Genomic DNA, 27,726 nt, shown 5'->3' on the forward strand with positions numbered 1-27,726 from the left:
TGCTGGGGGACTTAAGTCAGAAACCATAGGTGGAAGCGGGGCATTGCCACCGGCTCTGTAACTTTTGTAAATGATGACATATGGCTCTAAAAGTACCCTAAATAAAAGGAATTCACTTCCTCTTCTCCCGCTCCCCTGAGGTTTATGCCTTCCTCCTTACCAAGGCCACAATGTAGAATGAGAAGGGGGGAAAGGTCTGACCTAACTATTGAACCCACCTTCTCAATTTTGTCAAGCCATTCTTTGTTGGATGCAAGTTCTGCCATAAATGCTTGATGCTTTAACCATTTACTGTGCAGGTTTCTGGCTTCATCGTAAGACATGTCCTGGGCGGTCAGCATCTTCTCATTGATCCAGAGGGACAGCTATGGCGGAACAGCAAGAAGGTTTTAGAAACCGTCATCAGAGTTAGTCTTTTATCCTACGTAGAAGGGATTACTTTGGGGACTACATATTTCCATGTTAACAGACAACCAAATATTTTACTTTGCATCTCTGACCCATCTTGTACCCAAATTTGATCCAGATGGTAAAGTTAACATTAAACCCCAAAACGCAAAAGCTCCAAAGCAGCTTTTAAACTCGATGGCGCTTTTGTTCAGCTTTCCCTACAAGGCTGTGCTTGCAGCTCTGCTCTGATAAGCTGAAAACAGTGTCTTCCTCTCCCAGACACCTGTGACAGCTATAACATGTTAATCGCGACTGCCTTTTAACTCGTTTGACAATCACGCATTTTAAAGCAACGCACACTGCTGGGTGGTAGTGGCATACACCTTTAATCCTAGCACAGAGGGCGGATCTCTATGAATTTGAAGCTAGCCTGGGCTATAGAGCAAGTTCCAGGACAGCCAGAGCTACACAGAGAAACCATGTCTCAAAAATCCAAAACCAAACCAAACCAAATCAAACAAAAAACCCAACCTACAAACCTGCTTGTTTATCTCTCGTTCCTACCTGCCGTGGGGGCACGTGTGGAAATGTCAAAGAACATAAACATCTCGCTCACTGTGGAGCGAAGGCAACCATAACACCCTGCTTCATCTCTGACAACTCTAAAGCACCTTCACCTCTTTTTCTATAGCCTCTAGTTCTCTAAGGAACTTTCCGTTCGGACCAACAACATTTCATGGAACTTGATTATGAGATAACCACATATACTTGAAAGTAAATTCTTGAGAGCAGCCAAAGCTTGCCAGCTGTTGACAGATGGAAGAGGCTTGTGATGGGAGTTGGTCAAACACCTGGTCCTGACGCATATCGCCTTCAGGTTTTTATCCCAAGTCAGCCCCTGCTTGGTCCTTCTCGCCCACTAGTGGTCAGGCCAGAGATACACAAAGGAATCACGAGTGTCTGAAGGAAGCATCTTGTTTCACTTGGGAAACAGTGAACAACTTACTTTTAAAGCAGTCACTGTTCACTGTGAGCCTGCACCTGAACACCATGGTTCCATTTCTCAAGGTCTACAAATGGCACGTGAGATCAAAGAATCCCTTACAGTATCAGTGTTCCCAGAGCTTTCCATTCACACCCTGGAGGCTGCTGGGGAGCCTTCCACAGCAGTAGATCTGTTCTTTATAAAAGGCCAAGGAGGACAGAGCAGGTCACAAGAGAGCTGCTGGCTATGAGAATGGATGAAAACTCTGGTACTGGTTCCACCTCTCACACTGTTCATCACGAAGGGAAACCAGAGGCGGGCGAGGTTCAAAATGAATCCTTTATAACCGCAGATCACGTAACAATAAAAACAGTACACTTTTTACTTTAAAAAATTTAACTAGTTCCCAACTATCTAAGTGGCTGAAATGTGAACTACTATGGCCATTCATGATAAACCAATGTGCTCATACATGTTCTACAGGTAAAGGATCACGCAGTATAGCACAATGCTGTGGGTCTATGGAGCTGGCCAGTCCTTCGTCAGCATTCTGAACTAAAGCTACAGTCATTATTGGGGGGCGTTCACAAAGGTTAGGTCAGAATATACTCATTCTCTGCAGATAAGAGCACTGTGCAGACAGAATAAAAATGCTTTAACCACTGAACAAGGCTCAGCACTGAACTCAGTCCTATTCCAGACATGTCCGCACTGCCTTCCTGGGAAAACAAAACAAAATCAACCCTGTACTTCAGAATAGGAAGTACACTGTAAGAGAGTAAGCCAGTCAGCCCCAGCTTTCAGATTATTTACTTTTTAGGACACTCCACTAAAACCACACTGTGTTCCTTATATACACGTCTCTCACATACGTATACATACATAAGACACATACATAACATGTCCCTCACATTCATATATGAGGTGAGCAACCTGGTCCCTGTTCTCACTAGTGAAATGGCTGACCCTGTGTTTATGAAACAAAGGCAGTTTTCACAGTCTTGCCTCTTTTAGTCAGGGCACCCAGGAGAAAGGGAGTGTGGGGAAAAGAGGGGTGTTGGGTATGGAGGAGGCAACAAACCCCTGGATTCTCTGGACTCTGAACACAAAAAGCCAGTAATGGAGTCGAATTACACCTCTGGGTATAAATAACTATCATCATAAGATAGCCAAATGTATAGCCGGTCTATACAAACTCCATTCCCAGGAGACTGGCTAGAACTGGGTATATTTTAAATGAGGCAGAATGATGGATGTTTACAGTACAGGAATGTGTGGTGTGTGGCTCCCCCTCTCCACCCTGCTGGTCAATACACTTGTATATCCATAGAGAGTCTTGGAACCACCAAACCTGTCCTAAATTTTGTCACATGTTGACTATATCCAACATTCTAGCAGTCACTGTGACTGTGTCAACTTTAAGGACAATCACCAAGCAACAGCAAAACAAGGAACCTAAGAAACAGGGAGACTTGGTCCAGTGGTCACATAGAAACCTACAAATCATTTCCCAGATATAAGCAACAATAGGACTATAGCCCAATATTCCCTGTGTATGGAGGAAAGCTGTGCAGGACCCCTTGGGCCGCCTAAAGGTCACTGGACTTCAGCCACAGTCGCTGATTTACAGCAAGTGTGTGCAGTGTTGGGGGAGGGTGCACTATGACTCAGCGTTTCTTGTGAGCCACTGGGGAGGAGGAGTTTTCTATGTATGGCACCTGTGCCCAGGTGGCTAAAAACCGAAGTGCTGGAAATGCCAGCGGTAAACAAGCTTCCCTCGGGTTTCCCCAGGACACTCATTACTTGCATTCTTTTCTCAGATTTAGCCTCAGCTTTACCACAGTTCCGCCAAGGGCAGATTAACCCTTTAAAAGCAGAAGCAAGACTAGGACTAGGGCAGAGGCTCACACCTGTAATGGCAGAACCTGGGGAGGCCAGAGCAGTAGATAGCAGGCCAGTTTAAACTACAGTGTGCGACCATCTTGAATGAATGAATGAATAAAAACCAAACCAATAAAGCAGGCTTAACAGAGCCCATCAACTCTCTCTGGCCAAAAGAACATAGTCTCAGGTGCTGTCTGTTCCAAGAGGCACACATTCCCAATATTCTCCTGCTCAGAGAGCCAAGTGTCCACAGCTCCCTTCAGAGGACAAGTCCTGTCTAGACGGTTATTTATGTCCACCTGCCACTCAGAAGAAGCATTCCTACCTAACATGGGTGCTTAAGCGGTCACAGTTTAGGGACTTCCCTTCCTAAGTCTCTGGACATGAGTACCCATTGTGACAAAAGATCTAACACGCCTGTTGCATTTCTTTGGACATACGGCCACATGTTCATAACAAGGTGCTTGTGGTGAGTTAGCTGTGTAATAGCACACAAGGTAATACTGCCCCTACCTCCGGCCCCCAGGTCCCTCCATTCCCTTGTGGATGTTACTTATCCTGTTTTGGGCTCCAAGGGAATTTATTCTAATAAACCAGAGAGGACTGAGTTTCACTGGTAGTCTCTGGCAGACAGAGAAATGTGTTCGTGCATTCACATATGTGGAGTTCTCTACACGCGTTTACCCAGCTAACTTGCAGAGAGACTCTATTTTCCTGGCCAACTTCAGTCCTCAAAGTTTGTTTATACATTTATCAGTGGAGAGTCACGCGATTAGCACCACATGTTAAAACTTGGTCTTTGACAACCAGAGTACAACTTGTTTTAAAGTAACATTGCTTTAAAGGTCTTGAAGTAATAAGAAATCTGGATGGCAGTTTTAAATTTTCTGCTTTTTAAAACAGATTTATTTGTTTTTATTATAAGTTTATGGGTGTTTGCCTACATGTACACAGTGTAGCTTGTGCACGCAGAAGCCAAAGGGAGCGGTCAAATACCCAGGAGTTGGAACTGCAGGCAGTTCTGAGTCTTAAGGAACCTGGATCCTTTGGAAGAGCGAGCCAGTGCTCTTAACCACCAAACATCTCTCTAGCCCTGTATCTCTGGTTTTTAATATATAGAGACAGTTTCGGTGCTTACCAAGCCCTTCCCTTCCATGGTGTTTAATTGTACCTATTTCAAAGCATTACAACACAACTAAATGCTTTCCAAGGCAGTTTTCGGGTATCACTGCTCAGTAGCGTTATTTTGAAATGATGAAAAGTATCTATGTCTGTGTTGTCCAATGTGGTAGCCAGCAGTTGTACTAGCAATTGAGCGTTTAAAATAGGGCTACTTTGCTAGAACTATGCTCTGAATTTTAACTTAAAATGAAATATCCACATGTAGTTAAGTGAAGTATGTGACTACTCTATAATATCCTAAAATGTAGATAGAGGAACTGACAATGTAAATTACTGATAATACAGCTCCTCCAAGTGAGCTGACGGGAGCGCTGTACCCCTAACCCATAACTGTGGATAACTTACTGGCTTCACTAATTTCACAATCAATTTCTTTTCTCCAAATGCTGGCTGGCTACTGTTAGAAAGCAGGGATGACTGGAGCGGCGCATACCTCTTGACAATCCTGCAGGAATTTCTGTAGGTCTCGGTTGTCCTTTAGTCTCATCAGAAGTTCACTGGCTGCCTCTCTATTCTTCCTGTGTCTGTCGAAAGAATTACAAAAATTAAAAATAATTAAACGCAGAATTTACAAGCTGATTTATTCCCTGGGCTCCTGTACCAAGAAGTGTTCGATTAAAGTTCTTAACTATTTGACGGAGGCAAGATGGCGAAATGTTAGCATCCTCCAAATACGTAAGTCACAGTAGTGGACCTGTCACAACCACACAAGAGGCATGACAATCACTGCACACAATCTAATTACAGAAAAGAAACTCCGAGTGTGTGCTGTGCACAAGACCCTGTTACTGACAATGCAGAAGAATTTGAAATTCTCCAGAAACTCATAGCTAGATACTGTAAACAGAGACTTCTCATTCATTTCCCAACTGCTCAGACTTAGGCTATTCCTAGCTAGCTCTTCCTAGCATATTCCTAACTAGCCATTTCTTTTAATCTATATATCACAACAAGGCTGTGATTTATCAGTAAGGTTCCAGCATCTGTCTCCTTTGGCAGCTACATGGTGTCTGCCTGACTCTACCTTCTTTCTCCCTGCATTCAGTTTAGTTTTCCTGCCTAGCTTTATTCTGCCCTGCCATAGGCCGAAGTAGCTTCTTTATTAACCAATGGTAATAAAACATTTACAACATACAGAGGGGAATTCCATATCATCTCCCCTTTTCTGTATAAATATAAAGGAAGGTTTTAACTTTAACATAGTAAAATTACAAATAACAAAACAAGTAACAAGCAAGAATTACAGTTACAGTATTTTTTTGTGACTCTAAAGTTTCATATCTAATTTATCTTTTATTATAACTAAGGAAAGCTATAACTATTTGTCTTCAACTCCATCAAAGACCCCAGAAGGATATATTACCTAAGTAAACAGGAAGTACATTGTAAGCAACTTCCAATACTCTACAGAGCCTGAGCAGTGGGAAAACGAATGAACAGTCTCTGTTTACAGGGTACTGTTTGGTTGGAACCTCCAGCTCGCCCCTGCATGATCTGGAAAGCTCCATTCCAATCTCTCTCTCCAAACTCTACCCTCTCAGAGAATCTCCAACAGGACGAGGGCACCAAAAAGCCCTGTTCTGAAATCTTGGTAGTTGCAGCGGTTCCTCCCCTGGAGTTGCCAGCTGCCTAAGTCTCCACCTAAAGCACTCAGCTTTTGACCACACTTGGGCACAAACCCAGCTTGTGGAGGACACAGCATCACCCCTCGCCTACATGCTATACAATCTCCCTGCTTTAGTTCAGGCACATAGCTTCTCTGGCCTCGATCTCTGGGACTAGTTGCAGCCTCAGCAGCAGTGGAAGAAACCCCAGGACAGAAGGGGTCATGGAGAAAAGGTGAGGCAGGGTCAGAGCACCCTAAGAGAGCCCAGGAGAGGCCATTGGTGAAGGTTCAGAGAAGACCCAAGAAGTCAGGAAATGCCGGCACCATGGGACCAATGGGACCACCAGCAAGGGCAGCAGCAGCTGCGGAGTCATGCCGACTTGAGCACAGGAGACAAGCTGTGTGTACAGGGGACAGCTGGGAGACCCTCTGGAACCCAGCGAATCATGAGTGGGTCCCCAAGTCTTCACAGCTGTTGGAGTTTGATTTCAGTGTGACTTTACCTGGGTTCCTCCTTCTTAAATTAGAAAGTATTTATTTTTGATTTTAAGGACGTGACAGTTGAAAGACTGGAATTCAGAGGCTTTGGAATTAAAAAGAAAACTGGATATTTTAAAGATACCATAGATAGATATTTTGGAGAATTTGGGTATTTTAGAGAGGCTTAAACTTTGAAAGAGACTGTAGACATTTTAGCCTTGAACCTTGAGCCTTTAGGTCTTAGAATTTTTAAATTCAAAGTGGAGTTTTTGACGTTATATTGTCATATTAATATTAGCAGGGCATTCTGAAGACAGCAAGACAAAAAGGTTACGGCTTACTGAGAGGTGCGTGTGTGAAACTGGAAAGGGGTCAAGAGTGCTGGCTTGTTTTGTGTCAACTTGACACAGGCTAGCTAAGTCATTTGGAAAGAGATAACGTTAATTGAGAAAATATCTCATCTATCTCATCAGACTGACTTGTAGGCAAGCCTGTGGTGCATACTCCACACTAGTGCACCCCAACTTTGATCTGCTCAGGCCTCCCACTTTAACCAGCATAGGGCCGGACACAGATTCAGAGTATACCACCCATCAAAAAGTAGGGAGACAATCTTTAAAAGAGAGGAGTAGAAGATGATGTCATTGTCTCATCTTGGAGAATGCCCTAGATGAAAAGGAAATGTCTACACAAAAGCACTATGATAGCATCACCTATGCCAATTTTCTAAGACAGGCAGATACCGTTCCTCCATGGCTCTCTGAGGTTCTCAGGACAAGAAAGCTTCCCCTTCTTACTGACGTGTGAAAAGTGTCTCATGGACGAACGAGAATGTGGCCTACACTAGGAAAATTCTGGCTCTGAAGGTCCCTCAGGTGAGCCACCATGACTCCTCAGGTGAGCCACCATGATTCCTCTGCAGAGTGCAGCTTGTGGGGACCGCTGCTTGGCACGCAGCACGTACCTGGCCTAGCCTCCCTGGCTCTCCTGAGTCATCATCACGTAGCCCTGTTCACTTTCTGGGTGAACAGATGCAATTCTGATTAAATACCTCTATCCTGCTCACTGGGAAACTCGAACCACAATACCAAGAACTTCGGGTCAACGACTCAGCAGTCTAAGAACGGTACCTGTCATCAATAGAGTCCACCTTCTCCTGGATGCGATCCGAGCTGATGTTGCCATCGCTCACCAGCCTCCGGCCAGTCTCCACCACAGCGCTGATCTTCTCCTCGTTGGCATCCATGGTGGTCATGAAGTCCTCCTGCTTTTTAATAGCTGCTTCAGCTCCTTCCAGGGTAGTGGGCATTTCGGTATGAGCCAAAACATACTCCTTGTTTTAAAAGAGGAAAAAAAATCCAGAATGATATGACAAAGAATTTTTCCCTTATGAATTTCCATGCAAATTAACTTTTCCCCGGGTGGCAAATGTTATGAATTGGTTTCCCACAAAGAGTGAAGCTTAGGCTGTGGGCTGTGAGAGTCCTCCCAAGCTCACAAAGGCGGCAGCAGCACTTCTTCTATATTCTCCCTTTAAGACAGATTAATAGCCTGATGCTGGCAGCCATCTTTACCTGCTCTTATTACTTCTGCTTCTTCTTCTTCTTCTTCTTTTTTTTTTTAAAAAAAACTTTCTTCTTTGTTTTGTATGCTTGGGTGAAGTTCTTGATCTTTCTAGAAAAATAACTCCCCCAAACCTGTCCACTGTACTCTTTAAAATTCTGCTAGCACCTCACAGAATGTTGCCAATTTAAGTGGGGTGTTAGGAGGACCGACCACAAATACAAGTGGTCCTCAGCAGTAGCTGCAACAGAACTGTATTGTAAGGCAAAACGAGCTTCCTTAGAAAACATCAATTTGAAGTCATTATGTCGTGAGGGACTTCAATGCCATTAAGAGTCCTGGGACAGGGGGTTCAAAAATAATACATATATTTCACACAGGCATGGTCTAAACCTGTCACTTAGTCAAAAGTCTAACTTCAAGCCGGGCGATGGTGGCGCACGCCTTTAATCCCAGCACTCGGGAGGCAGAGGCAGGCGGATCTCTGTGAGTTCGAGACCAGCCTGGTCTACAGAGCTAGTTCCAGGACAGGCTCCAAAGCCACAGAGAAACCCTGTCTCGAAAAACCAAAAAAAAAAAAAAAAAGTCTAACTTCAGGGCCTGTTTCAAAAGGCTGGAAGCCAAGACCAAACCAAACATTACCTGGTTATTGAGGAAAGCCTCGGCTTGTTTCGTGTCCCGGAGGAACTGCTGGTAGGCGTGGGACTGGGAGAGAAGGTTCTGTCTGTTCTCCCACATCTTATGAAGCTCGTTCCAGCCCGTGTCTAAGGCCTGCAGCCGCTGTCGTAGGAACATATACTGCGCATCAGTCTGTCCCTGTGTGACCATCTCACCCATGTCCCTCATCTTCTGGTAGTCCTCCTCATAATTGTCAATCTCGTTTTTGATGTTCTCATGCTGTGTGAGAAGCTTCTCTGCCTCAGTCAGGGTGTTGGGCATGTCCTCTGAGGCGATGGCAGTCTGGGTCCTGGACAGCCAAGACTGGAAGTCATCCAAGTCCCTCAGGAACTGCTGCAGTTTGCTGGCCTCTCCCAGGGAGGCCTCTCGGTTCTTCAGGGTCGTCTTCATCTCCTCCCACACATCGCTGATCTCGGCCAGCCGAGACAGGATGGCTTGAGCCTGGTCAGGGTGCTCAGACTCCAGCTTCTCGGCTTCTTTCTGCAGGTCGCTCAGCTTCGCCTCAATGGCCACCAAGTCTCGTTCCATGCCGGTCAGCTTGCGCTGCAGGGCCATGACACCGGCCAGGTCATTGCCAAGGTCTTGGGTAGACTCAATGACCTTGGTCTTTTCCCGGATCCAGGACTTGGTCTCATTGCACTCGAGGTGGTAGTTCTGGATGCTCAGGGCAGACAGCAGGGCATCCTTTTTCCTGTCCACCAACTCTCGGAACTGGCTCCACCTGGGAACAGAGAGAGACTAAATCTATGGCAGATACTGGGATGCATACTGAGTTGAAGCTGTCTCACTGTTTTCCTTTCTTCTTTCTGACTAAATGCTTCCCTCTGTTTTTAAATCATGTTGCCCAGTAAATGTAGTCACCAGTTACCACCCCTGTCCCATAGGGTCTAGTAATTTGTATCTTCTGTACCCATCACGCACATCTCAAAACTGCTCTGAAGGAACATTTTCCAAACCGACTGTAAGCTACTCAAAAAAGTCTCTTTAACAGATTGACAGGCGAGAACAGGACAAAGGTCTTTCCTGATAAGGGAGGCCTTTTCCAGCTTCACAGAACCTGCTGTATGCCTCATTTAAAAGGGACAATACAGGTTCCATCTTGCTGTCTTCCATGGGTCACCAACGCTGTAACCTCAATTTGGAAAGAAGTTGGTGCTGGGTGACTTATGTCCTGAATGATGTCATATCACCCTAAAAGCCCATTCTTGGAAAACATGGCTGAGAAAACATGGAGAAGCAGCTGCCACTGTCATTAACATTTGTGCTAAGGCCAGTGACCTGCACGGGAAGTTCCTGAGGGCAGAGCTGACTGAGCAGGAGCCCCGCCCTCCCCAGACCCACTGCTGAAGCCACTGTACCTCGTGTTGAGTTTGTCCTGCTGTGCTCTGATCTCCTTTTCACTGGGGTGGCCACTGTGCATCAGCTGCCGTGCGATCTGGTTCACCACGGCAACCCGGGAAGCCTGGTTGTTCATTTCAGGTTCTAGGCTCTCAAACCTAAAAAAAGCAATTCAACAGGGTAGTGACTGCCACGGCCCCTGGTCACACGGGTCAGCCCACTTCCCTTGCGCCCAGGTAGTAACTTCAGCTCACCTGTGCTGGATGACTTCCAGGTCCTCCAGCTTCTCTGGGATCTGCATGTTGTTGAGCCACTGCTCCTTCTCATCAATCCAGAGCTCGCAGGCATCGGCCTCGCTGAACATCTTGTACAGGGCCAGGGTATCTTGCAGGGCCTGCTTCCTTAGCCGTGTCAGCTCCGCCACCTCCTTGTAGCGCTCCTCGATGCCGGCCAGGCGGCCCCTCACATCTGGAGACTCTGCGTGAGCTTGGGGAAGGGCACTGGCTTGCTCATGCAGGGTGTCAATAGTGGGCCTGTAGTTGGTGATCTCCTCCGCCACATCCTTATGCTTCTTCACCAGAGACTGTGTGGAGTACTCGTCATGGCCCACGTCGTTGCTGGAGACGATCTTGAGGATATCTAGCATCCAGGCATCGATGTCATCAGCATCAGCCTGGAACTGGTGCAGTAAAGAGGCCTCCTCGAGGCGCTTCTTCCGAATGGCTGAGAGCTGCTCCAGGTTGGCCCACTGTTCCCGAATGTAAGTGATTCTTTCGCGGATCTTTTCTGATCCAAAGTGTTCCTCTGCAATCATGTCTTCGCCTTCTTTGATAGCCTGCTCGAAGTGGGCACTACGGCCACTCATCTCATCCTCAAATGCCCGGTGCTTGCTCAGCAGGCGCATGACACTGGTCAGGTCTTTCCCGTAATCATCAGAGGACAAGATTTTCTCCTTCTCCCGAATCCAGCCTTCCTCTTCCGCCATCTCCCAGAAAAACTTCCAGAGGCGACGGGACTCTTCCAGGCGGGCCCTACGTTCCGCTGCCAGCTGACAAAGCTCCTGATAGCAGAACTCCATGTGCGCAACGCGGTCTCGGATGACCTGGGGGTCGCAGGGCTTGTAGCCTATTCAACCAAGAAAAGAATGCTGAGTATCTAACTGAGTTTCCAATAGCTTCCTGCTCATCTGCAGATCATGTTCTAGCTTGGTTACAGGTTCAAGTCTAAACAGTGCCATAAAAAAAAAAAAAAAAGCAGAATACGTCTTGAGATCCTGACTTGTGGAATATTTGTTTAACCACGTGAAGATGTGGTGCATTTGTTTATGCTGCAGAATATTTAATTACATAGTTAAATAGGTATCTTGAATTTATTTAAATATGTAAAGACGTGTTACTATTGTACCTTGCCTGCCTAAGGCACCTGCAATCTAATAAAAAGCTGAATGGCTCGAGCAGCCGCAGTAGGCTATAGTACATATCCTTATTCAGTACAGACTGGCAGCATTTTCACTGTAAGATGCCAAGGCACTCAAAACCAAGCAGCATTTGAATATTTAAGAAAAATGTGTCTATTTCAGATTGAGAGACAGTGCTGAAGTATCCATAGACCTACGGTGCTGCACACATTATAACCTGGAGCAAACAGTCCTCCAGAAACCTACGCTGCTGTAGTAACTTACAAGTCCCATCACCACACACAACGGTTGCACTCCAGAGATGCCTGTCTACTGTCAAGGAGGTAATTTAGAACAGTCCACTCTTACCTTCCCCATCTGTTGCAAACTTCTGGGCAGAGGCGTTCACACCTCTTACCCGCTCTGCTTGGATTGCAATGTCGGCTTCAACCAGGGCATGCTTCTGTAACAAGTCCTCTACACCAAGCAAGTGTTTGCCGTAGTCTTGGGACAGCAATAGCACCTGTGCACAAACGGCAAGAGAAACGGCACCTATGAGTACAGCTCTGATTGCAGCGTACCTTCACCTCTGAACAAGAGACCAGCATTCTCGATGTACCTTCCCTCTGGCTTGGACTGGCCACCTTTGGACAAGACAAGGTCCAGTAGGTCAGAACAACACTAACAGAAGACCTCTATCACAAGAGACTAGGTAACTAAGGACCAACCACCTTGGCAAAAACAAATGAAAATCACATTAAAAAATACAAAACAGAAAGCCGCACACACACTCAAGAGCTTATTGGCATGCCCTTATGTAATCAATAGGAGAATCTACTTAAAAGCATGTACACCACACATTTAAATGGTCAGGTGCCACTTCTTTACTCAGCAAGGAGACTATAGTTCGCTACTACATCATCACTTTTCTCCCATTTATCACTTCACATCGCCTCCAGATAAAATTTCTATTTCACTCTTAATTTCTAGTGTGCATATCACGATTTGTAAAATGAAAAACACTTCTCTGCTAAACTTTATAAACATTTCTTTTTTTAAGGCGTCAGAGAAGACAAAACCTTAGAACACTTAAGTGTGGGACGACAGCGGAGGGAAATTGATAGCAACCAGCTGACCTGGTCCCTGTCACCACGGCTCAAGAGTTAAGAAGACACAGTTAAAACTGACGTTCAGAGACAGAGCTCTCTTCTGGGAGGAGCACAGTATTCTGAGAGGAAAGAGCACTGTCTAAACACTATTCTCTTCTCAAGGATAAAAGCCTTTCAGCTCAAGAACTGCAAAAAGAGATGACGCTCTACAGTTTGCATCAGAAGAAACCAACAGGCACAGGGTTGTGGAACAACGGCGTGACTTTAGGCTCAGAGCTGCCAGCAATGGAGGAGAAACCACACAGCGGCATGACAACCATTATCATCCTGCCTCCCAGCCTGTACCATTTTACCACACTCCCAACTTCTCATGGGCCAGGAGACAAAGTATCAGCTCTGGTGAACGATGAGGAAGGAAGCTTCAAAGGAGGTAAAGCGAAAGAGCACTAAAGACCTGAAGCTTGGCTTCCCAGACCATGGCCTCTGCTTACCATCGCCCTCCCGTCTGCATACGCGCTCCTCAACAGTGTTACTAATGCACAAAAAGACCAAGTTAACAGTGAGAAAAGAATCACAGATTTGAGTCTCTCACTGGAATATAGTGAAGATAGATCTGAGTCGCTGCAACAGATCTTGGCTATGAAGTGGTCTTTGTCACAACTTTTCCACAGGGCTTGTCTCATTTATAAACTCGGGAGCAATGTAGCTGCACTCTGGCTCTGCAGAAGCGTGGGGCTGACAAAGGGTCCTAGTGCTTGACTCCCGCAAAGAAAACGTCTGGCTGAATGGGCTCCGGCCACCCCTACTTTCCTTTAGTCAAGAGTTACCTTCATTTCGTCCATCCAGTCCATAATGTAAAGCATTTCCTGGAATATCTTTTGCAGCCCCAGGTTCATCTCAAGACGCTGCCTCCTGGCCCTGAGCAATTCCAGCAAGTACTCCCAGAGCCGGATGACATTGTCCTTCCTTGCCGTAATGCGCTTGATGTCATGGTAGTTCTCTGCTTCAAGTTCCCTGGCCACGGCCACCACAGCCTGGACACGCTCTTCATATGCAGCAATGTCTGTCTCAATGGCCTCGTGCTTTTTGGTGGCGGCCTCAACTGCGGGAAGGTCAAATCCAAAGTTGTCCTAGGGAGAAATACAATGAGAAGAATCGTTAAGTCACCTAGTCAGAACAGAAGGGGTGGAGCTGGGGGCGCAGACAGACACAGTATGCAAGCCTACTCTGTCACTGCAGTCTCCTCCCTCATTGCTTTCTCACTTTCTCAGGACCTGGCTGAGTTCAAATGTCTTCCTAAGAGCAAACACATCAGCAACCTCTCACTTTACAGAAGGGCCTGACTTATAGTCAGCACCCGACTTAAGATACTGATGCGGGTGGGAATCTGTCAAGCCTGGGGGGAAAAGCTGGGGGGAAAAACAATCTCACTGCCTTGCCGGGCTGGCTGGTCAAGCGTTGAGAGAAAGGAGCAAGCTTACACGACCATGAAGGATTCGTACACTCAATGGCTCTAACAAACTGCCTGAGTTGCTTCCAAGTCTAAGAGAAATTAGACAAACAGACAAGAAAGCGTATCAGAAATGTTAAACATCCTCTCTGGGGGGGAAATAAAAAGCTCCTGGCCAGCAACTTCACGGTACTGGATGTTGATAAGTACGTCCTGTGCTCCTGGGCCTCTTGCGGTGGGTCAGTGTTTCTTGGCTACTTCAGAAAAACTGGCATTAAAATTCCTAGACTCATCCAAACTACCAACATGAAGAGCTATAGGCAATGATAGCAATTGGTAAAAGAGGGAGAATCGGTCTTCTCCAGGGACAAGCCCCCGAGTCACAAGCCCTTAACACACATATGACCAACACTGAATGAACTCAATGGGTTAATTTTGTGTGTGTACATCAGTACATGTGCACACACGTATGTGTATGTGTGTGTGTTTAAACATAAGAGTTCATAAATTTGAGAAAAATGAAAATGGCACAAGGAAATTTGGAGGGAAGATAGGAAGGGGGAAATTGATACAAATTCTCACACGAAATTCTCAAAATCTAAATAAAATTGCTAGTTTCTTCCATGTCAAAAAAAAAAAAAAAAAAGAAAAAAGAAAAACTGGCATTAGTAATCGGGACAGAACCTGAGACACCAGTCGCTGGTTTTCGCTCAGCCACGTCTCCCTCATAGCTGCCTTGCGATCGAATCTGCGGGCGAGCTGTTCCAGTTTTTCCTGCCTTATGAGCTCATTCCGCAGGGCCAGTTCTCGCTCGTGTTCTGCTTTTTCCAGTCTTTCCCAGGCCTGCAGAAGTAGGGGGAGAAAAAAAAAAGGTTTTCTGTAATGATCAAGGAACCATCCTTGGCTATAGCAATAGCTAATTATTTGTTGAAAGGATAAAAGAATTTGAAAGGGAAATTCCTTTTCTACCCTGGAGAAAAAGATATTTTTCTCTCTCAACATAGCGTTATGGGAACACTTCCTTATCAAAGCCAAAAAGATCCTGTGTCATAAGCTTGGAAAACAAAACAGTTATGGGATAAGGAGCAATATAACTGTAACTTCCAAATAACTCAGATATGAAAGAAACAAACCGACTTTCCTTAGGGCAAGCATACTAGAAATCTTATTCACCCCTTCCATCTACTTGCATTCACGTCACATTTTCAAAATTCACATGCCTGAATTGTTCTTTCAAAATTCCACATAAATTCATTCCTGAAAATGTCTTACTTCATGCTTTAAAATAATCCCAAACACTGACTGCTCAAAGGACTCTGTGTGCAAATGAACAGAGTTCTAGATTTCTCTAATTTTCCTTCGGGAATAATACCCACAGTACAAGTCTATACTTGCAGGCACACCAGACAAAACAGCTGGTCTGACAGCGTCTCTGAGGAGGCAAACAGCACCCAAAGCCCACGACCTGCAGAGATGCCAAGAACGTGGAATCAAGTTTCCAGTTCCCCTCCATGTCATGTGAAGACGTCTGAGTTCACCGCCTCTCATGGATGAGGGATTAAACGGGGTATCTGGGTAACAAGGTGACCCCGAACCAAGGCTGCTGACAAAGTCTTAGCACGGCCCGTAGAGCTCCAGTGGACTAACCTACCACAGCTCTTTGCTAGACCTTTGGCTATCCCTGGCATCAACAGGGAGGGATGCTGGGAGTGAGCCTTGCATTGTCCTGCACTCCTACATAACCAAGCAGAGAGAAGCTGAAGCCTGCTGGATGGGATAACCAAAACACGGCCACGTGGGTTAGCGTCACCTTGTTGATATCAGAGATGAGCTTCCCTTCTCGGGGCATGTAGACCTTCTGATTATTAGCTCTCATCTTGCTCTGAATTGTGAAAAGCAGCACCTCCAAGTTCCCCTTCTCGGTGAACCTGAGTAGAGAAAACAGTCATATTCATTACTGCACCTTGTTCTTCCAAGAATGAATGAATGAAAATCCACTTCCTATTAGAAAAAAAGTCTATTTCACACGGTCATGAAACTTTAAATCCAGATATCTCTGGTCTGATTATGTAATGTTTGTATTAGTGAGACAGCAACAGGTTAGTCAGCTGGTCGGTCCTTAAGAACTCTGCAACTGTGGCATCGTTTTGTGGCTGTTTATTGTTTTTATATTTGAGGACATCAAGGGCACAGATTTTTGTTATTGTTGTTGTTGAGACAGGGTTTCTCTGTGGGTTTGGGGCCTGTCCTGGCTATAGACCAGACTGGCCTCGCACTTACAAAGATCCACCTGCCTCTAGCTCCCGACTGCTGGGATTAGAGGCGAGTACCACCACCACCTGGCGAGTACTACAATTTTTAATAACCTAGAACAGTGATTCTCAACCTGTAAGCTGCAACTCCCCTTTCCCAGGGGTTGCCTTATCAGATATCATGCATATCAAGTACTTACATTATGATTAATAACAGTAACGAAAACACAGTTATGAAGTAACAACAAGAATAATTTTATGGTTGGGGTCACCACAACATGAACTATATTAAAGGGTCACAGCAGTAGGAAAGTTGAGAATCAACTTTCAAGGCCCCTAGACAATAAATTTACTTCAATAAGAGAGAGAGGTGGATGAAAAAAAATCAGCAATAATTATTCTAAATATCTAATCTAAATTTTCAGTGGGTTCCAGAGACCTCCACCACCAAAGAACTCACAACTGAATTTTCAGAAGAAATAAAAAGGACTTTGGTAATAAACAAGAGATGCAGTTCATAGTCCTTACTTAACAATTATATTAAAATACTAAACTTAAAATTACATGAGCGGGTTTGGAGAGGTGGTTCAGCAAGTAGGAGCACTGTGCGAGCATAAAGAGCAAGCTCAGATCCAGCACTCGCATTAAGAGCTGGCAAGGCTCTGCTGATGAACTAGCGGAGGGTGACAGTGACACACGGCAGAAGGATTACTGCTGGCCCAGATTCAGGCTCCTTCAAAGACCCGGTCTTAAGTGTATAAAGCGGAGCAAGAGAGCAGGACACCTCTGAGCGTGCATACAGCTGTGCATTTGCAAACACATGTGGTGCACACATCACATACACACTTGAAAAAGGAAAGAAAAATCAACTTTTTTAGGGAGCAAAACTTGATCTCAACTGATATGCAATGATCGTCTTTATCTAACACAATATTAATGCTACCTCAGACTTGATAACAGGGTATTTTCTCAGGCCCACCCAGGGTTTTACAACATGCACTATATCAATATATATACTAACTTTTCTTTTTCTTTTTTTTTTTCTGAGACAAGCTCTTGCTAAGTGGTCCGAGTAAACCTGAACTCGGGACCCTCCTGACAAGAGCTCCCTCCGAGTGCTGAAACTATAGGCGTGTGCCAGCACACCTGGCTTCAGTGTGTTACTTTTCTAAAATGTAAAAAAAATATTCAGTGCAAGGATTTTGAAGACGGGACTGAGGACCTGTATCAGCCTCAGGGTCTTACATATCCTCTGTGAATGGTACAGTCTTCAAGACAGAGCTCAGGGGAGACCGAGGGGGAAAATAGGACTGACTTAAGAGGCTTGTGGAAGTCAGAACACAAGTGTCGTTTGGTGCTGCCATCTCTCCTCCCTTAGGAATGACAATAGCTAACCATCTGCCCTTACTTAGGTGGTTTCTCCACTGTGCGGTAAGTGTTGAACGCCTGAAGCTGCTGCTGGACCCCAACCAGTGAATTAGCAAACTTGCGATTGTTCAGGATGATGATGGTTTGTTCAATCCACTCCAGAAGGTCAGAGGCAAGTGACTCATACTTCTCAATCATTTTCTCTGTCTCAATAGCATTGTCGAGCACCTGTAATGAAAAGTTAGGAAACCGATACGCAGATGTCACTGGTTGAGGAGAAGGCGCCAATGTTTCCACATGAAACAGCGCATGCTACATGACTAGCTTTCCCACAGTCTGTTCCTTGGCAGAAGCATTTTAACCTCCAGAGGCCTTTGGGTTGGGGTGCAGGGAGAGGACCAGAACAAAAGGAACAAACCAAAAAAAGCAGGTGAACTTTGCCCATCTGAGATGAAAAAGGCCCGAGACTGAGGCTCTTTAGATCATGGGGAGTAGGATTTCATGACTATGGTAGAGCCAATTTTGCTAGATTTTCAACAGTTAATTTCCTGTCAAGGGTGAGGAAAGAGGTTTGTGTCTAACATCCCTCCTCAATTCCCTTCCTAGAGATTACTACTATTGCTCTACTTCTCATTACCCTTTGGAAAAATGAGGATTCTACCTCCTTTCTGCTCCTGGCAGAGGCCACTATTAAGAACTGCTTACCACTGGCAAAGGGGAGGGCACGGAGGCAGAAGGGAGCTAACTTCCGATGCATGCAAGTTACTACGTTCGTGTAAGCTCACCTTCCCAATCCGCTTTCCTTCCACAGCCAAGGCCTTCATCTTGGAGAAGTAGTGGTAGTAGGTCACCACATAGGTGATGATAGACTTCTCATCAGGGTGGTCCACGCTGATATCTGTAACCAGAAAGGGCTTGGCTGCAGGCGCCACTCACCGAGCAACCTCCGGGGCAGCAGCAGCAAGTGGAACAACTGTCTAGCAGTACTTAACAGCCAGAGACTGCTTAGTCTTTGAAAACTCTGCCGTCGCACCACTAATACCAGAATGCAGAAGGAAGCAAACCACAGGATCATTTACCACAGGATATCCACGAAAGGCCTTCTGCAGAGGGCATGATTATTTCCTCACCCAACCCTCATCCCCTAACACCAAACTGGCTTGTGGTTAGACACCCCATCTCGGCCTATGGCACAGTCCTCTCTGGACATCTTTGTCTCCTTTTAACAATATCCAGTTAGAGATGGAATTCTTAATGTCACAATTCAGGCCTTCCTGTTCACCTAAAAAAAAAAAAAGGCTTCCTCACTGGGCTTCTGTTGCCCCACTCACTGAACCCAGGCTGACCTTCCAGAAACATGAACATAAAAGTGCCCTTCAGTATAAGCGAAGCACGGTCCCTTTAACTCTTCTTATCTTGCTGTAGCTGTTCTTTGCATTCCCTCATCCTTCCTTCAAATATTTATGAGGTTTCTTCTAAGTGCCAAGCACTATAGCAAATGTTTCTAATTCCACAGAGAATATGCCTCTTCACCCTTCTTCCTGTGTGCCCCTACTTTCTGACATACCTGCGTTCCTTACTATCTGGCTCAAAAGGAGCAGCTCGGGGTTACATGGACATTTCTCATTCTTGTGGTGAAATTAGTGTTCTTCCTGCCTTGGGACTCTACTTGTATGGATACACAATCACAAGCCTCAATCCTAAAGGGTTGAAACATACTGTAGACATCTTACACCATACTACCTCCCCAGTTCCTACTGGGTTTTCCTGTAAGTGGGTGGTTAACGTGTATTCACTGAGTAAGGAGACACACGGATGAAAATGACAAGTCTCAGGAAGGGTATGTGGAGAGGAATACTCAACCTAGGACAGATTAAAAGACACATAGAAGTAAATTTCTTAACAGTTCTGTAGGGTTCTTTTTCAATACATATTCCACGTGTATCCTTATTTTTATTTTTTAAGCAGCCCAGTGTTTTAAACATTAGAACCCCAGAGCACAGGGTAAGGTACTCCCAGCCCTTCTGTCACTGGCACCAATGGGACCAAGAGCCAGACTGCAGCTGGTGTCCCCATAGGACAGGTCCTGGGTCTCATCATCCCCATTAGTGTGCGTGCGTGCGTGTGTGTGTGTACTGCATCCAATTTAGTAAGCACAAAATGTTGATGTACCTGAAAGGAGTTACAAGCAAAAACTTCCCAACTAGTCTCTGAACACATTTTAATTGCTATCCCTTAGAACATAGGACAACTAGTGATCAAGATCAGAGCCACAGGAGACATCAGATACTGTTTTAGCTCCAGTCTTGTGATCTGAGAAATAACAGTCTCTTTTATACTGGTTGGTCATCAAAAAGATTAATGAATGAGTTAATAAAAAGTCTGTGTGATAGGAGGGAAAAAAGAGGCTCACTGTAAAATTACAAAGAGCTAGACCTGCGGAAACGTGACATCAGGGAACGTGTTAATGAAGACCGATCATAGCTCAAGGAATTTCAGCTTTCTGTTTACCTCAAGGAATCACTTAATAGATTAGTGCAAAGATAATTTTATCTTGGCTTCCTGTAGTAAATCTTATGCACTGGAGAAGAGCAAGCAAACAGTTTGGCAGTCTCATGACCTCAAGACCCCCTTGGAGAGTTCAACTTCCTATTCTATATTTATAAGAACTTTCAACTTTCACATACACACATTTTTGTCTAATATGTGCTTTACAGAAGAGAGAATCTGTGAGCCTCTAGCATTAGAAACTAAATAATCCCATTATATTTTAAATATTTCTCAAAATTAGAAAAAGTTTTTCTGAAGTTTCACACTGTACTGGGACCGAGAAACGAGGATTTAATAGGCTTCCTTAGAGAGATCAGCTTGGTCATCTAAAGACAGGCTTTGACTACTGCAGGGACCCAGACACTAGCCATCAGTTCCACACAGATGTGATATCTACAGTCAGACATAAGAAAAACTGTGCTACTAAGGAGTCAAGATGACAATGGGAAAACCCACAGAAACAGCTGACCTGAGCCAGAGGGAGCTCACTGACTCTGGACTGACAGCTGGGGAACCTGCATAGGACTGAACTAGGCCCTCTGAATATGGGTGACAGTTCTGTGGCTTGGGCTGTCTGTGAGGCTACTGGCAGTGGGACCAGGACTTATCCCTGGACATGAACTGGTTTTTTTGGAGACCATTCCCTATGGAGGGATACCTTGCTCAGCCTTGATACAAGGGGGAAGGGTTTGGTCCTGCCTCAACTTGACATGCCAGACTTTGTTGACTCCCTATAGGAGGCCTCACCCTTGAGGAAAGGATGTGGGGAGTTGTGGGGGGAGAAGGTGAGAGAGGAGTGGGAAGAAGGGAGGGGGGGGGCAACTGTGGTAGGTATGTAAAATGAAAAAAACCTTTTAAATAAAAAAATATTTAGGGAAAAATAACTGTGCTACTGTCTCATCCACTCACAGACTCCCTTCCTTATTTAACTCCAGCATCTTAAGAGTGTCCTTGTTCTCAATCATCTCCACCTACTCTCAGTACACATCCCCATGAAGACAGTCAACAAGCACTCCCAGTGCCTATGCTAGGCTGTCTCTGCAAACACGGGTGCAGAGACTCTCCAATGATACCCTACTGTCTACCAGACAGTCAAAGGTTTGATATTTAGCCTGCAGAGTAAAGGCCGTGGGTGTTCTTTACACTGTTCCCATACAATCCCTCAATCAGCAAACTTGCCTTCCTTTCTGGGTATTCACCTTTGCCCATGCCCCCTGTCTCTTGAACCCATCTTTCAAACCTGTTAGAGGTAACCCATCCCACAAACCCTCAAGCAACTACTGGAATTTTAAAGCTCCCCTTGCTTTGGTACTTCAAGGCATGCTGCAGACACAGAGTGCCCCAACACAAGATGACTTTATTTAACCTTTTACATCATGGGTCCTTACCTTCAGGGTCTAACAGTTTAGTGAGGCCAAGGTGCTGCTCTGCCAGGTTAAATGCATTTTGCAGGTTGTAGTGTGCATTGGATTTCTTCAGTTTATCAAAATCTATCAGGTCAGGCCTATACAGAATGACAGTGGGACACCAAAAAATTATGCTTTGGAAATAATTCAAGTGTCTAATGAGACATGACAATTGCTCCAGAAATGTTAAAATCAACACTTAGTGGAGTAAAATTATAGTATCATATTATCACCCAGCAGTGATGCCTGGTTTTTGCACAATCACCTTTAAAGTTTATCAGGCAAATGAAGGATAATGAAGTGAACCCGCACATTCTTTCCATATGAACGCAGGGATTTCCACCCTGGCACAGTATCCAAGTCACACATCCAGATCTGCCCTAGGAAAACACGGCAACAGACTTACCGGTGTTTGTGTATCAGTGCATTGAAGGCCATACCATCCCTCCAGCTCGTGGTGAAGTTGTGAATGTTGACATTTGGGTACCTGCCAAAGACAGAGCACAAGACAAAGCAACAGAATTACCAAATACAGGTTTATGCTTCTGCTAAATGTTTAAAAAACAAAAAAAACAAACCCTGTGTTCACGGCAAACTCAAGGTCATATATCAGCAAGAACAATTTAAGTCTAAGCATATGTCCCCTTAAAATCAGTTTGCTATGAAATAAAAATAAGTTGTGTGTCTCTACATCTGTTTGTTAATTCAATTCCATGAAAGATGTGAACTACGCTCTAAATCTAAAACATTATTTTTACTCAAGTGACCGTTATCTTGGTGTTCATAGCCTTTTGCTTCCCGTGGCTTTGTAGTCCACTTGCCAGGGCTTCAGGACCCATTTCTCTGGGATCTGAATTCCTATACCACTGGGACAAAGCTGGCTAGGACTGAGTGATAATCAGCTCTCTTGAACTGGTGTTTTCTGAAATAAGAGCTTCCCTAGAAGACCTTTCTGTTTGAAGCTGGCCTCTAATGAACTGGCTGCTTTACACCATATTAATCACTGGTAGCCTTGTATCTGTGGTTGCACAAAGGGTCACCCTTGCTTTCATCTGCTTAGTAGTTATAACAACGGATCTCTACCTGTTGGGGGTCACATGTCAGACATCCCGCATACCAGATATTTACATTATAATCTACCACAGTAGCAAAATTGCAGTTATGAAGGAGCAATGAAAATAATTCTATGGCTGGAGGTCATGGCAACATGAGGAACTGCATTAAGGGGTCACGCAGTAGAAAGGTGAGAACCTGCGCTAAATATAAGCATTTTATAGGTCTCATGTTCAACAGTCATTGCTCACATGTACGGGTAATGGAGAGGTTTTCCTTTTAAAAATTTTACATTCATCTAGCTACGTGATTGGATTGTTTCTTTTCGGGGGAAGAGGGACGGAGGATACTTGTGGGAATGAGTTCTCTCCTCCCATCATGTAGGTCCCCTAGGATCTAACTCAGGTCATCGAGCTTGACAGCAAGTACCTTTACGGTACTTTATTCCCCTAAGCCATCTCACCAGCCCCATAGTAGGGCAGTTTTGAGAATAACCCACTAATTAATCTGATAAAGAACTGGTTCTCATTAAGAACCAAGAACTCTAAAATAATTTTATCAATGCTTTACAGGATTTTTGTGTGTGTGTGTGTGTGTGTGTGTGTGTGTGTGTGTGTGTGTGAGTTTCTATGCACCACGGACATGAAGGGGACCACAGAAACCCGAAGGAGCTGGAGTTCCAGCAGTTTTGAGCCACCTGCTGTGTGTGCTGGAAACAGAGCCTAGGTCTTCTGATAAAGCAATGAGTGCTTTTACCTGCTGAGGCATTTTTCTAGACCCACTTTACCGGTTTAATATTAGCTAAAATTCACAAAATGTCAACAAGCAACAAAAGCTGCAGTGCTATGAGAAAGCACCTCCAGGCTGGGTGTAAGGAAACCAGGGCAGGCTTCACGGTAACTGCTTCTAACTAAAGGGAAAAAGTAAATGGGAGTGCTTCTTAGAAATGCTCCCCCAATTTTATAATTTAAGATGTAAGGATCTCTGAAAGCAACTGATAACTGGAACCCCTTCCACCCTGACAGCCAGCTGACATGTCAACATACCAACTGTTTACGTGTTCACAGGCTTCTCAATGGGAGCCATGAAGGAGACACTTGTCAGCACCTTCGAGTGATGCCCACGGGGGAACTTGATCCCGGGAGATGCCCGGCGCCCTTGGCGCTCACACTCACCCAGCTGTCTTCATCTGGCACCACAGCAGCAGAGCATCCTTGGCAGACTTTTTCTCTTTGTTATCTTCAGTCTCCACACTGATATCCTGGATCTAAGGAGAGATTACACAAACGCCCAAGTCATTGTCCCGATGGCCACTGAGATCAAAGTCTTACCCTGCAGACTATTAGCTTTAAATGTAAGTAAACTGTCAGGGTCACCCCAAACTCCTCCAGAACTAGGTTTCCTAGTCTATACACGAAGCCAGAGGGATGAGTGGTTGGTCACCTGAATACCTCCCTAGCATCTAGTAAGATCATATATGCCCCTCTATGCCCCTAGGGACTCATCTTTCTAGCTGCAAGCTAGCTTGGTGGCTTCTCATAGAAAGCAGGAGGCACTACATGCATAGTCCTGAAAACTGCCCTAAACTCTAAGACAGAACCTGTTTACCTGCTATGTATGCTTCCACATGCTCTAGGTCACAAACAAGCTCAGCATCAGACACGAAGCCTGGTCTAATGGCATCAAGGTCAATCTGAACAAGTTCTACCGGGTCTGCTCAGAGTTTCAGTTCTTGGATTAAGAGGTACCTATCAGTTATATGATTTTAGATAAATGCTCCAACTATCTTCTGTGCTCCCCCCCCCCAACTGAATTTGGGAAGGCGGTGGCAATACAAGTAATGATTCAATAAAATAAAGCTAGTGAGAGAAACTGCACAGTGCCAGCTACCCACACTGCCGGCCATGCAGTAGTGCCAGCAGCCCAGCGTCTCCCCTCGGGAGGAGGAAGCTTGTTTTAGCAGGCTGAAGTACAGAAAGCGTACGCTGACAGTCACTGTTCAATCAGCTCAGTTCACTCTGAGAATTTGAAAATGGCTATGAATAACAGCTCCTGACATGGGCACTCGCCCACTGTCATGGGGCCACAATCAAACTGCCCTTCCACGTTCCCAACACCACATGCCAAAGCAACAGATGGCATCTTCAACAGTAATTCGCTTAGCCTACTTAGTTAGAATCTCTGGAACTGGGCCCTGGGAATCTGAATTACTGAGATGCTTTCTCAACGGTGGCAGTGAAGACAGATGACAGTCCCCTCTGTACCTTTCCCTCCCACACAGAGACACCCAGAACCCTGTGAAACCGAAGCCTAATCTCAGAATGGCAACAGAGAAGGAAAAAGCATTGATCACAGGATGGTCTCAGAGTTTGAACAGGAAAACTAAGACAGATAAAATTTTGATTTTTCATTTTTCTTTCCCTCCCCTTTGTGTGAGATTTTTCCTTACTCAGAAGCATCAACAGGTCTTTATCAAAGGGTGAAAACAGGAAAGAGAAGCACAAGGACACAGTCCTGCAGGAGACAGGACTGCTGGAGGATGTTTATAGAGTAACCTGACGCGAGGGTAAGAAGTTTTAAGAGCCTGAACACAAAACACGTGCCTGGAGACTAAGCCAGGCCTAAACAGAGGCTTCTCCCTAACACTGCAGGCCTGTGCTCACCCAAGGCAGCCTGAACTGAACTTCACAACCAAGGTCAGGGGAGTGGCATGAAATGACCTTGAGAGTGCCTACACCCAGAGCCTCCACGCCTGGAGGCGCACCACATTAATCACAACCCGTTTAAACACACGGGCCTTTGGCTCCTCCCTCCTGCTCCTTCATACCCAAAGGAAGGCGAGAAGGTGAAAGCAGAGCCCCTAGACCACACGGTCGGTCACAATTCAGTGACGTCCAGGCCAGCACCAGTCACATAGCTTGACCTTTGCAACTGAAAGCCAAATGGCAGAGGTTCGATGTTCAGAGGTACCAGGCTGTGCCCTCGGAACCCCATGTCACTGAGGTCTGTCTGATAGGAAAGTCAAGATTGTCAGGAGCAGTGAAATGCAGAACGTGGCAGCTGACAATCCTCCAGGGTGGCAGCAGCCCAGTCTCTCTAGGGGGCCCTGTTCATAGGAAGCTCGTGCGTGGAAAGCCGCAGCCTCCTGAGCAAAGCTCCTTACCTGGAAGCGCAGGATGATGGTCCAGATGAGGCCGAGGGTCAGCCGGTGGTTCCCATCCACAATGTCATGGGAACCCATGTTCTCAAGATGGACTCTCTGCTCCTTCAGGAACTGAAGAGCCTTGTCTACATTCTCCAGACAGTGGATGCGCATCCGTCCCTTCGTGGGTTTAGGCTAGAACCAGAACAGAGGTGGAGAAAGTTCATCCAGTGGGCAGAGATGACTCCTGAGGATTACCCTGAATCACACCTGCTTAGCACCCAAACCCAAACTGAAATTTGTATGCACTCATTTGGTCCGATTTCACCGAGTCTCGGCTACCGCTGCCATCTACAAAGATATTGGTGAGGATCATTTGAGCGTATTACATGTAACAACAGGTTGCTGCTGCTAGGCTGAGCCATTTCCTAAGACTGGCTTCAGATGAAAATGGGACATATCCTCAGATCAGAATTTTGGAGAGCTAGTTTTATGAGGACAGAAAGTAGGAGAGAGGGGAAGGGCAGACGGACAGGGACCAGGCATCTAAATACCTTAAATGTCTGTTCATTTTACAATTATATCAAAATGGAAAAGAAGTCATTGGAAGGGAAACATTTTAAACATTCCTGCCATATTTACTATAAACATCTACTGTATCTTATTCTCACACATACACAATGTTACTTGGGGACCTTGAGAGATGACTTAGCCGTTAAGAACACTGGCTGTTCTTATAGAGAACTCAGGTTTAATTCCCAGCATCCGAATCCAGTCACAATGATCTACGACTCCAGTTCCAGGGGATCTGATATCCATTTCTAGACTCTGTAGGCACTGTACAAATGTGGTGTACAGACAATGTATGGAGAAGAAACATCCATACACATAAAATAAAAATATATAAGCAGAATTTAAAATAAAAAAAATTTGAAGTTACAGGGACATTTACTTGATCATCTCATTGCACTACCCTCACACTTTTCAAACATTCCCTTATTTCATGCTCACCCATCTTTAGTGAATGACTAACCCCTCTTTTACAACAAAACAACACAGAAAGGCATGGCAAAGTTAAATACTACTAGTAGTACAATACAGGAGAGAGAGAGAATCCATACTAAGCTTACAAGGCCTGGTGGCACATGACTAAACTCCCAGCTGCTCTAAAATTGAGGCCAAAAGATCCCAAGTTCAAGGCCAGCATACACAACTTACTGAGACCTTGTCTCAAGGTAACGGTAACACTACAGGCTGAGAATTCAGCTCAGCGATGCAGCACATGCTTAACACGCACGGCCTCGGGTCCTCAGGTCCGACAGCCACCACAACAAAGGACGCCAGTTCCCTTGTGCTTTATGCATTTCAGAGAGGCTTTCAAGTACTTAAGGTGTGATATGATACTCAGACAAATATTCTCAAGAGGTAACAATGATTTCATCTATTTACATGGATTCCAATATGGAAGATGTCTTAGCTGCCATTTCTAGAGCACTGCTATGTCTATACTCTATGTGGTGGTCTCCGGCTAAGCACATTCAGTTCTCACAACAGCCATGACTGAGAGCAATGACTACTCTTATCCTTTTATTGCCGAGGTGGCAGTCTACTCAGCTAACTGGTATGTAATCAGCCAGGCCCCCAAGCTCATTATCTCTGTGTTACACGAGAACACAGACTACAAACAAGACGGATATACATCTCCATCTGAATGAAAAGTTCTCATCTGGGAAATAATCTAAGAACTATTTATATATGTATGCTTCACATTCTCAAAGGAGTAGGAAAGTAATGACAAAAGCAGAACACAAAGGAATAGGGTAGGGTCCATCTTCAAAGCTGCCCCTTGGGAGTGGCTGGTTCACCAAGGACAGGAGCACACCACTTCGACTTC

The 27,726-nt window shown here is 45.2% G+C and overlaps 1 protein-coding gene across 3 annotated transcripts in view; it reads right to left on the minus strand.

The window, feature by feature from the left end:
* The window catches only part of Sptbn1 (spectrin beta, non-erythrocytic 1), a 164,313-nt gene that overhangs the window by 25,209 nt on the left and 111,378 nt on the right, over positions 1-27,726 (minus strand). For all 3 annotated transcript variants that reach the window (XM_041668900.1, XM_041668902.1, XM_041668903.1), the window contains 16 exons: positions 25,854-26,027; positions 23,866-23,957; positions 22,044-22,124; positions 21,620-21,735; positions 18,467-18,579; positions 17,722-17,909; positions 15,872-15,989; positions 14,746-14,904; positions 13,439-13,741; positions 11,872-12,025; positions 10,361-11,231; positions 10,127-10,264; positions 8,733-9,489; positions 7,658-7,860; positions 4,875-4,965; positions 219-365 (listed from right to left, as the gene is read on the minus strand). In XM_041668900.1, the coding sequence (XP_041524834.1) occupies positions 219-365; positions 4,875-4,965; positions 7,658-7,860; positions 8,733-9,489; positions 10,127-10,264; positions 10,361-11,231; positions 11,872-12,025; positions 13,439-13,741; positions 14,746-14,904; positions 15,872-15,989; positions 17,722-17,909; positions 18,467-18,579; positions 21,620-21,735; positions 22,044-22,124; positions 23,866-23,957; positions 25,854-26,027 (3,705 nt within the window). The remainder of the gene's footprint in view (positions 1-218; positions 366-4,874; positions 4,966-7,657; positions 7,861-8,732; positions 9,490-10,126; positions 10,265-10,360; positions 11,232-11,871; positions 12,026-13,438; positions 13,742-14,745; positions 14,905-15,871; positions 15,990-17,721; positions 17,910-18,466; positions 18,580-21,619; positions 21,736-22,043; positions 22,125-23,865; positions 23,958-25,853; positions 26,028-27,726) is intronic.

This window comes from Microtus oregoni, unplaced genomic scaffold (assembly GCF_018167655.1).
Source record: "Microtus oregoni isolate MIOR12 unplaced genomic scaffold, Mior012 000019F_ref0000042, whole genome shotgun sequence".
Lineage (NCBI taxonomy): Eukaryota > Metazoa > Chordata > Mammalia > Rodentia > Cricetidae > Microtus > Microtus oregoni.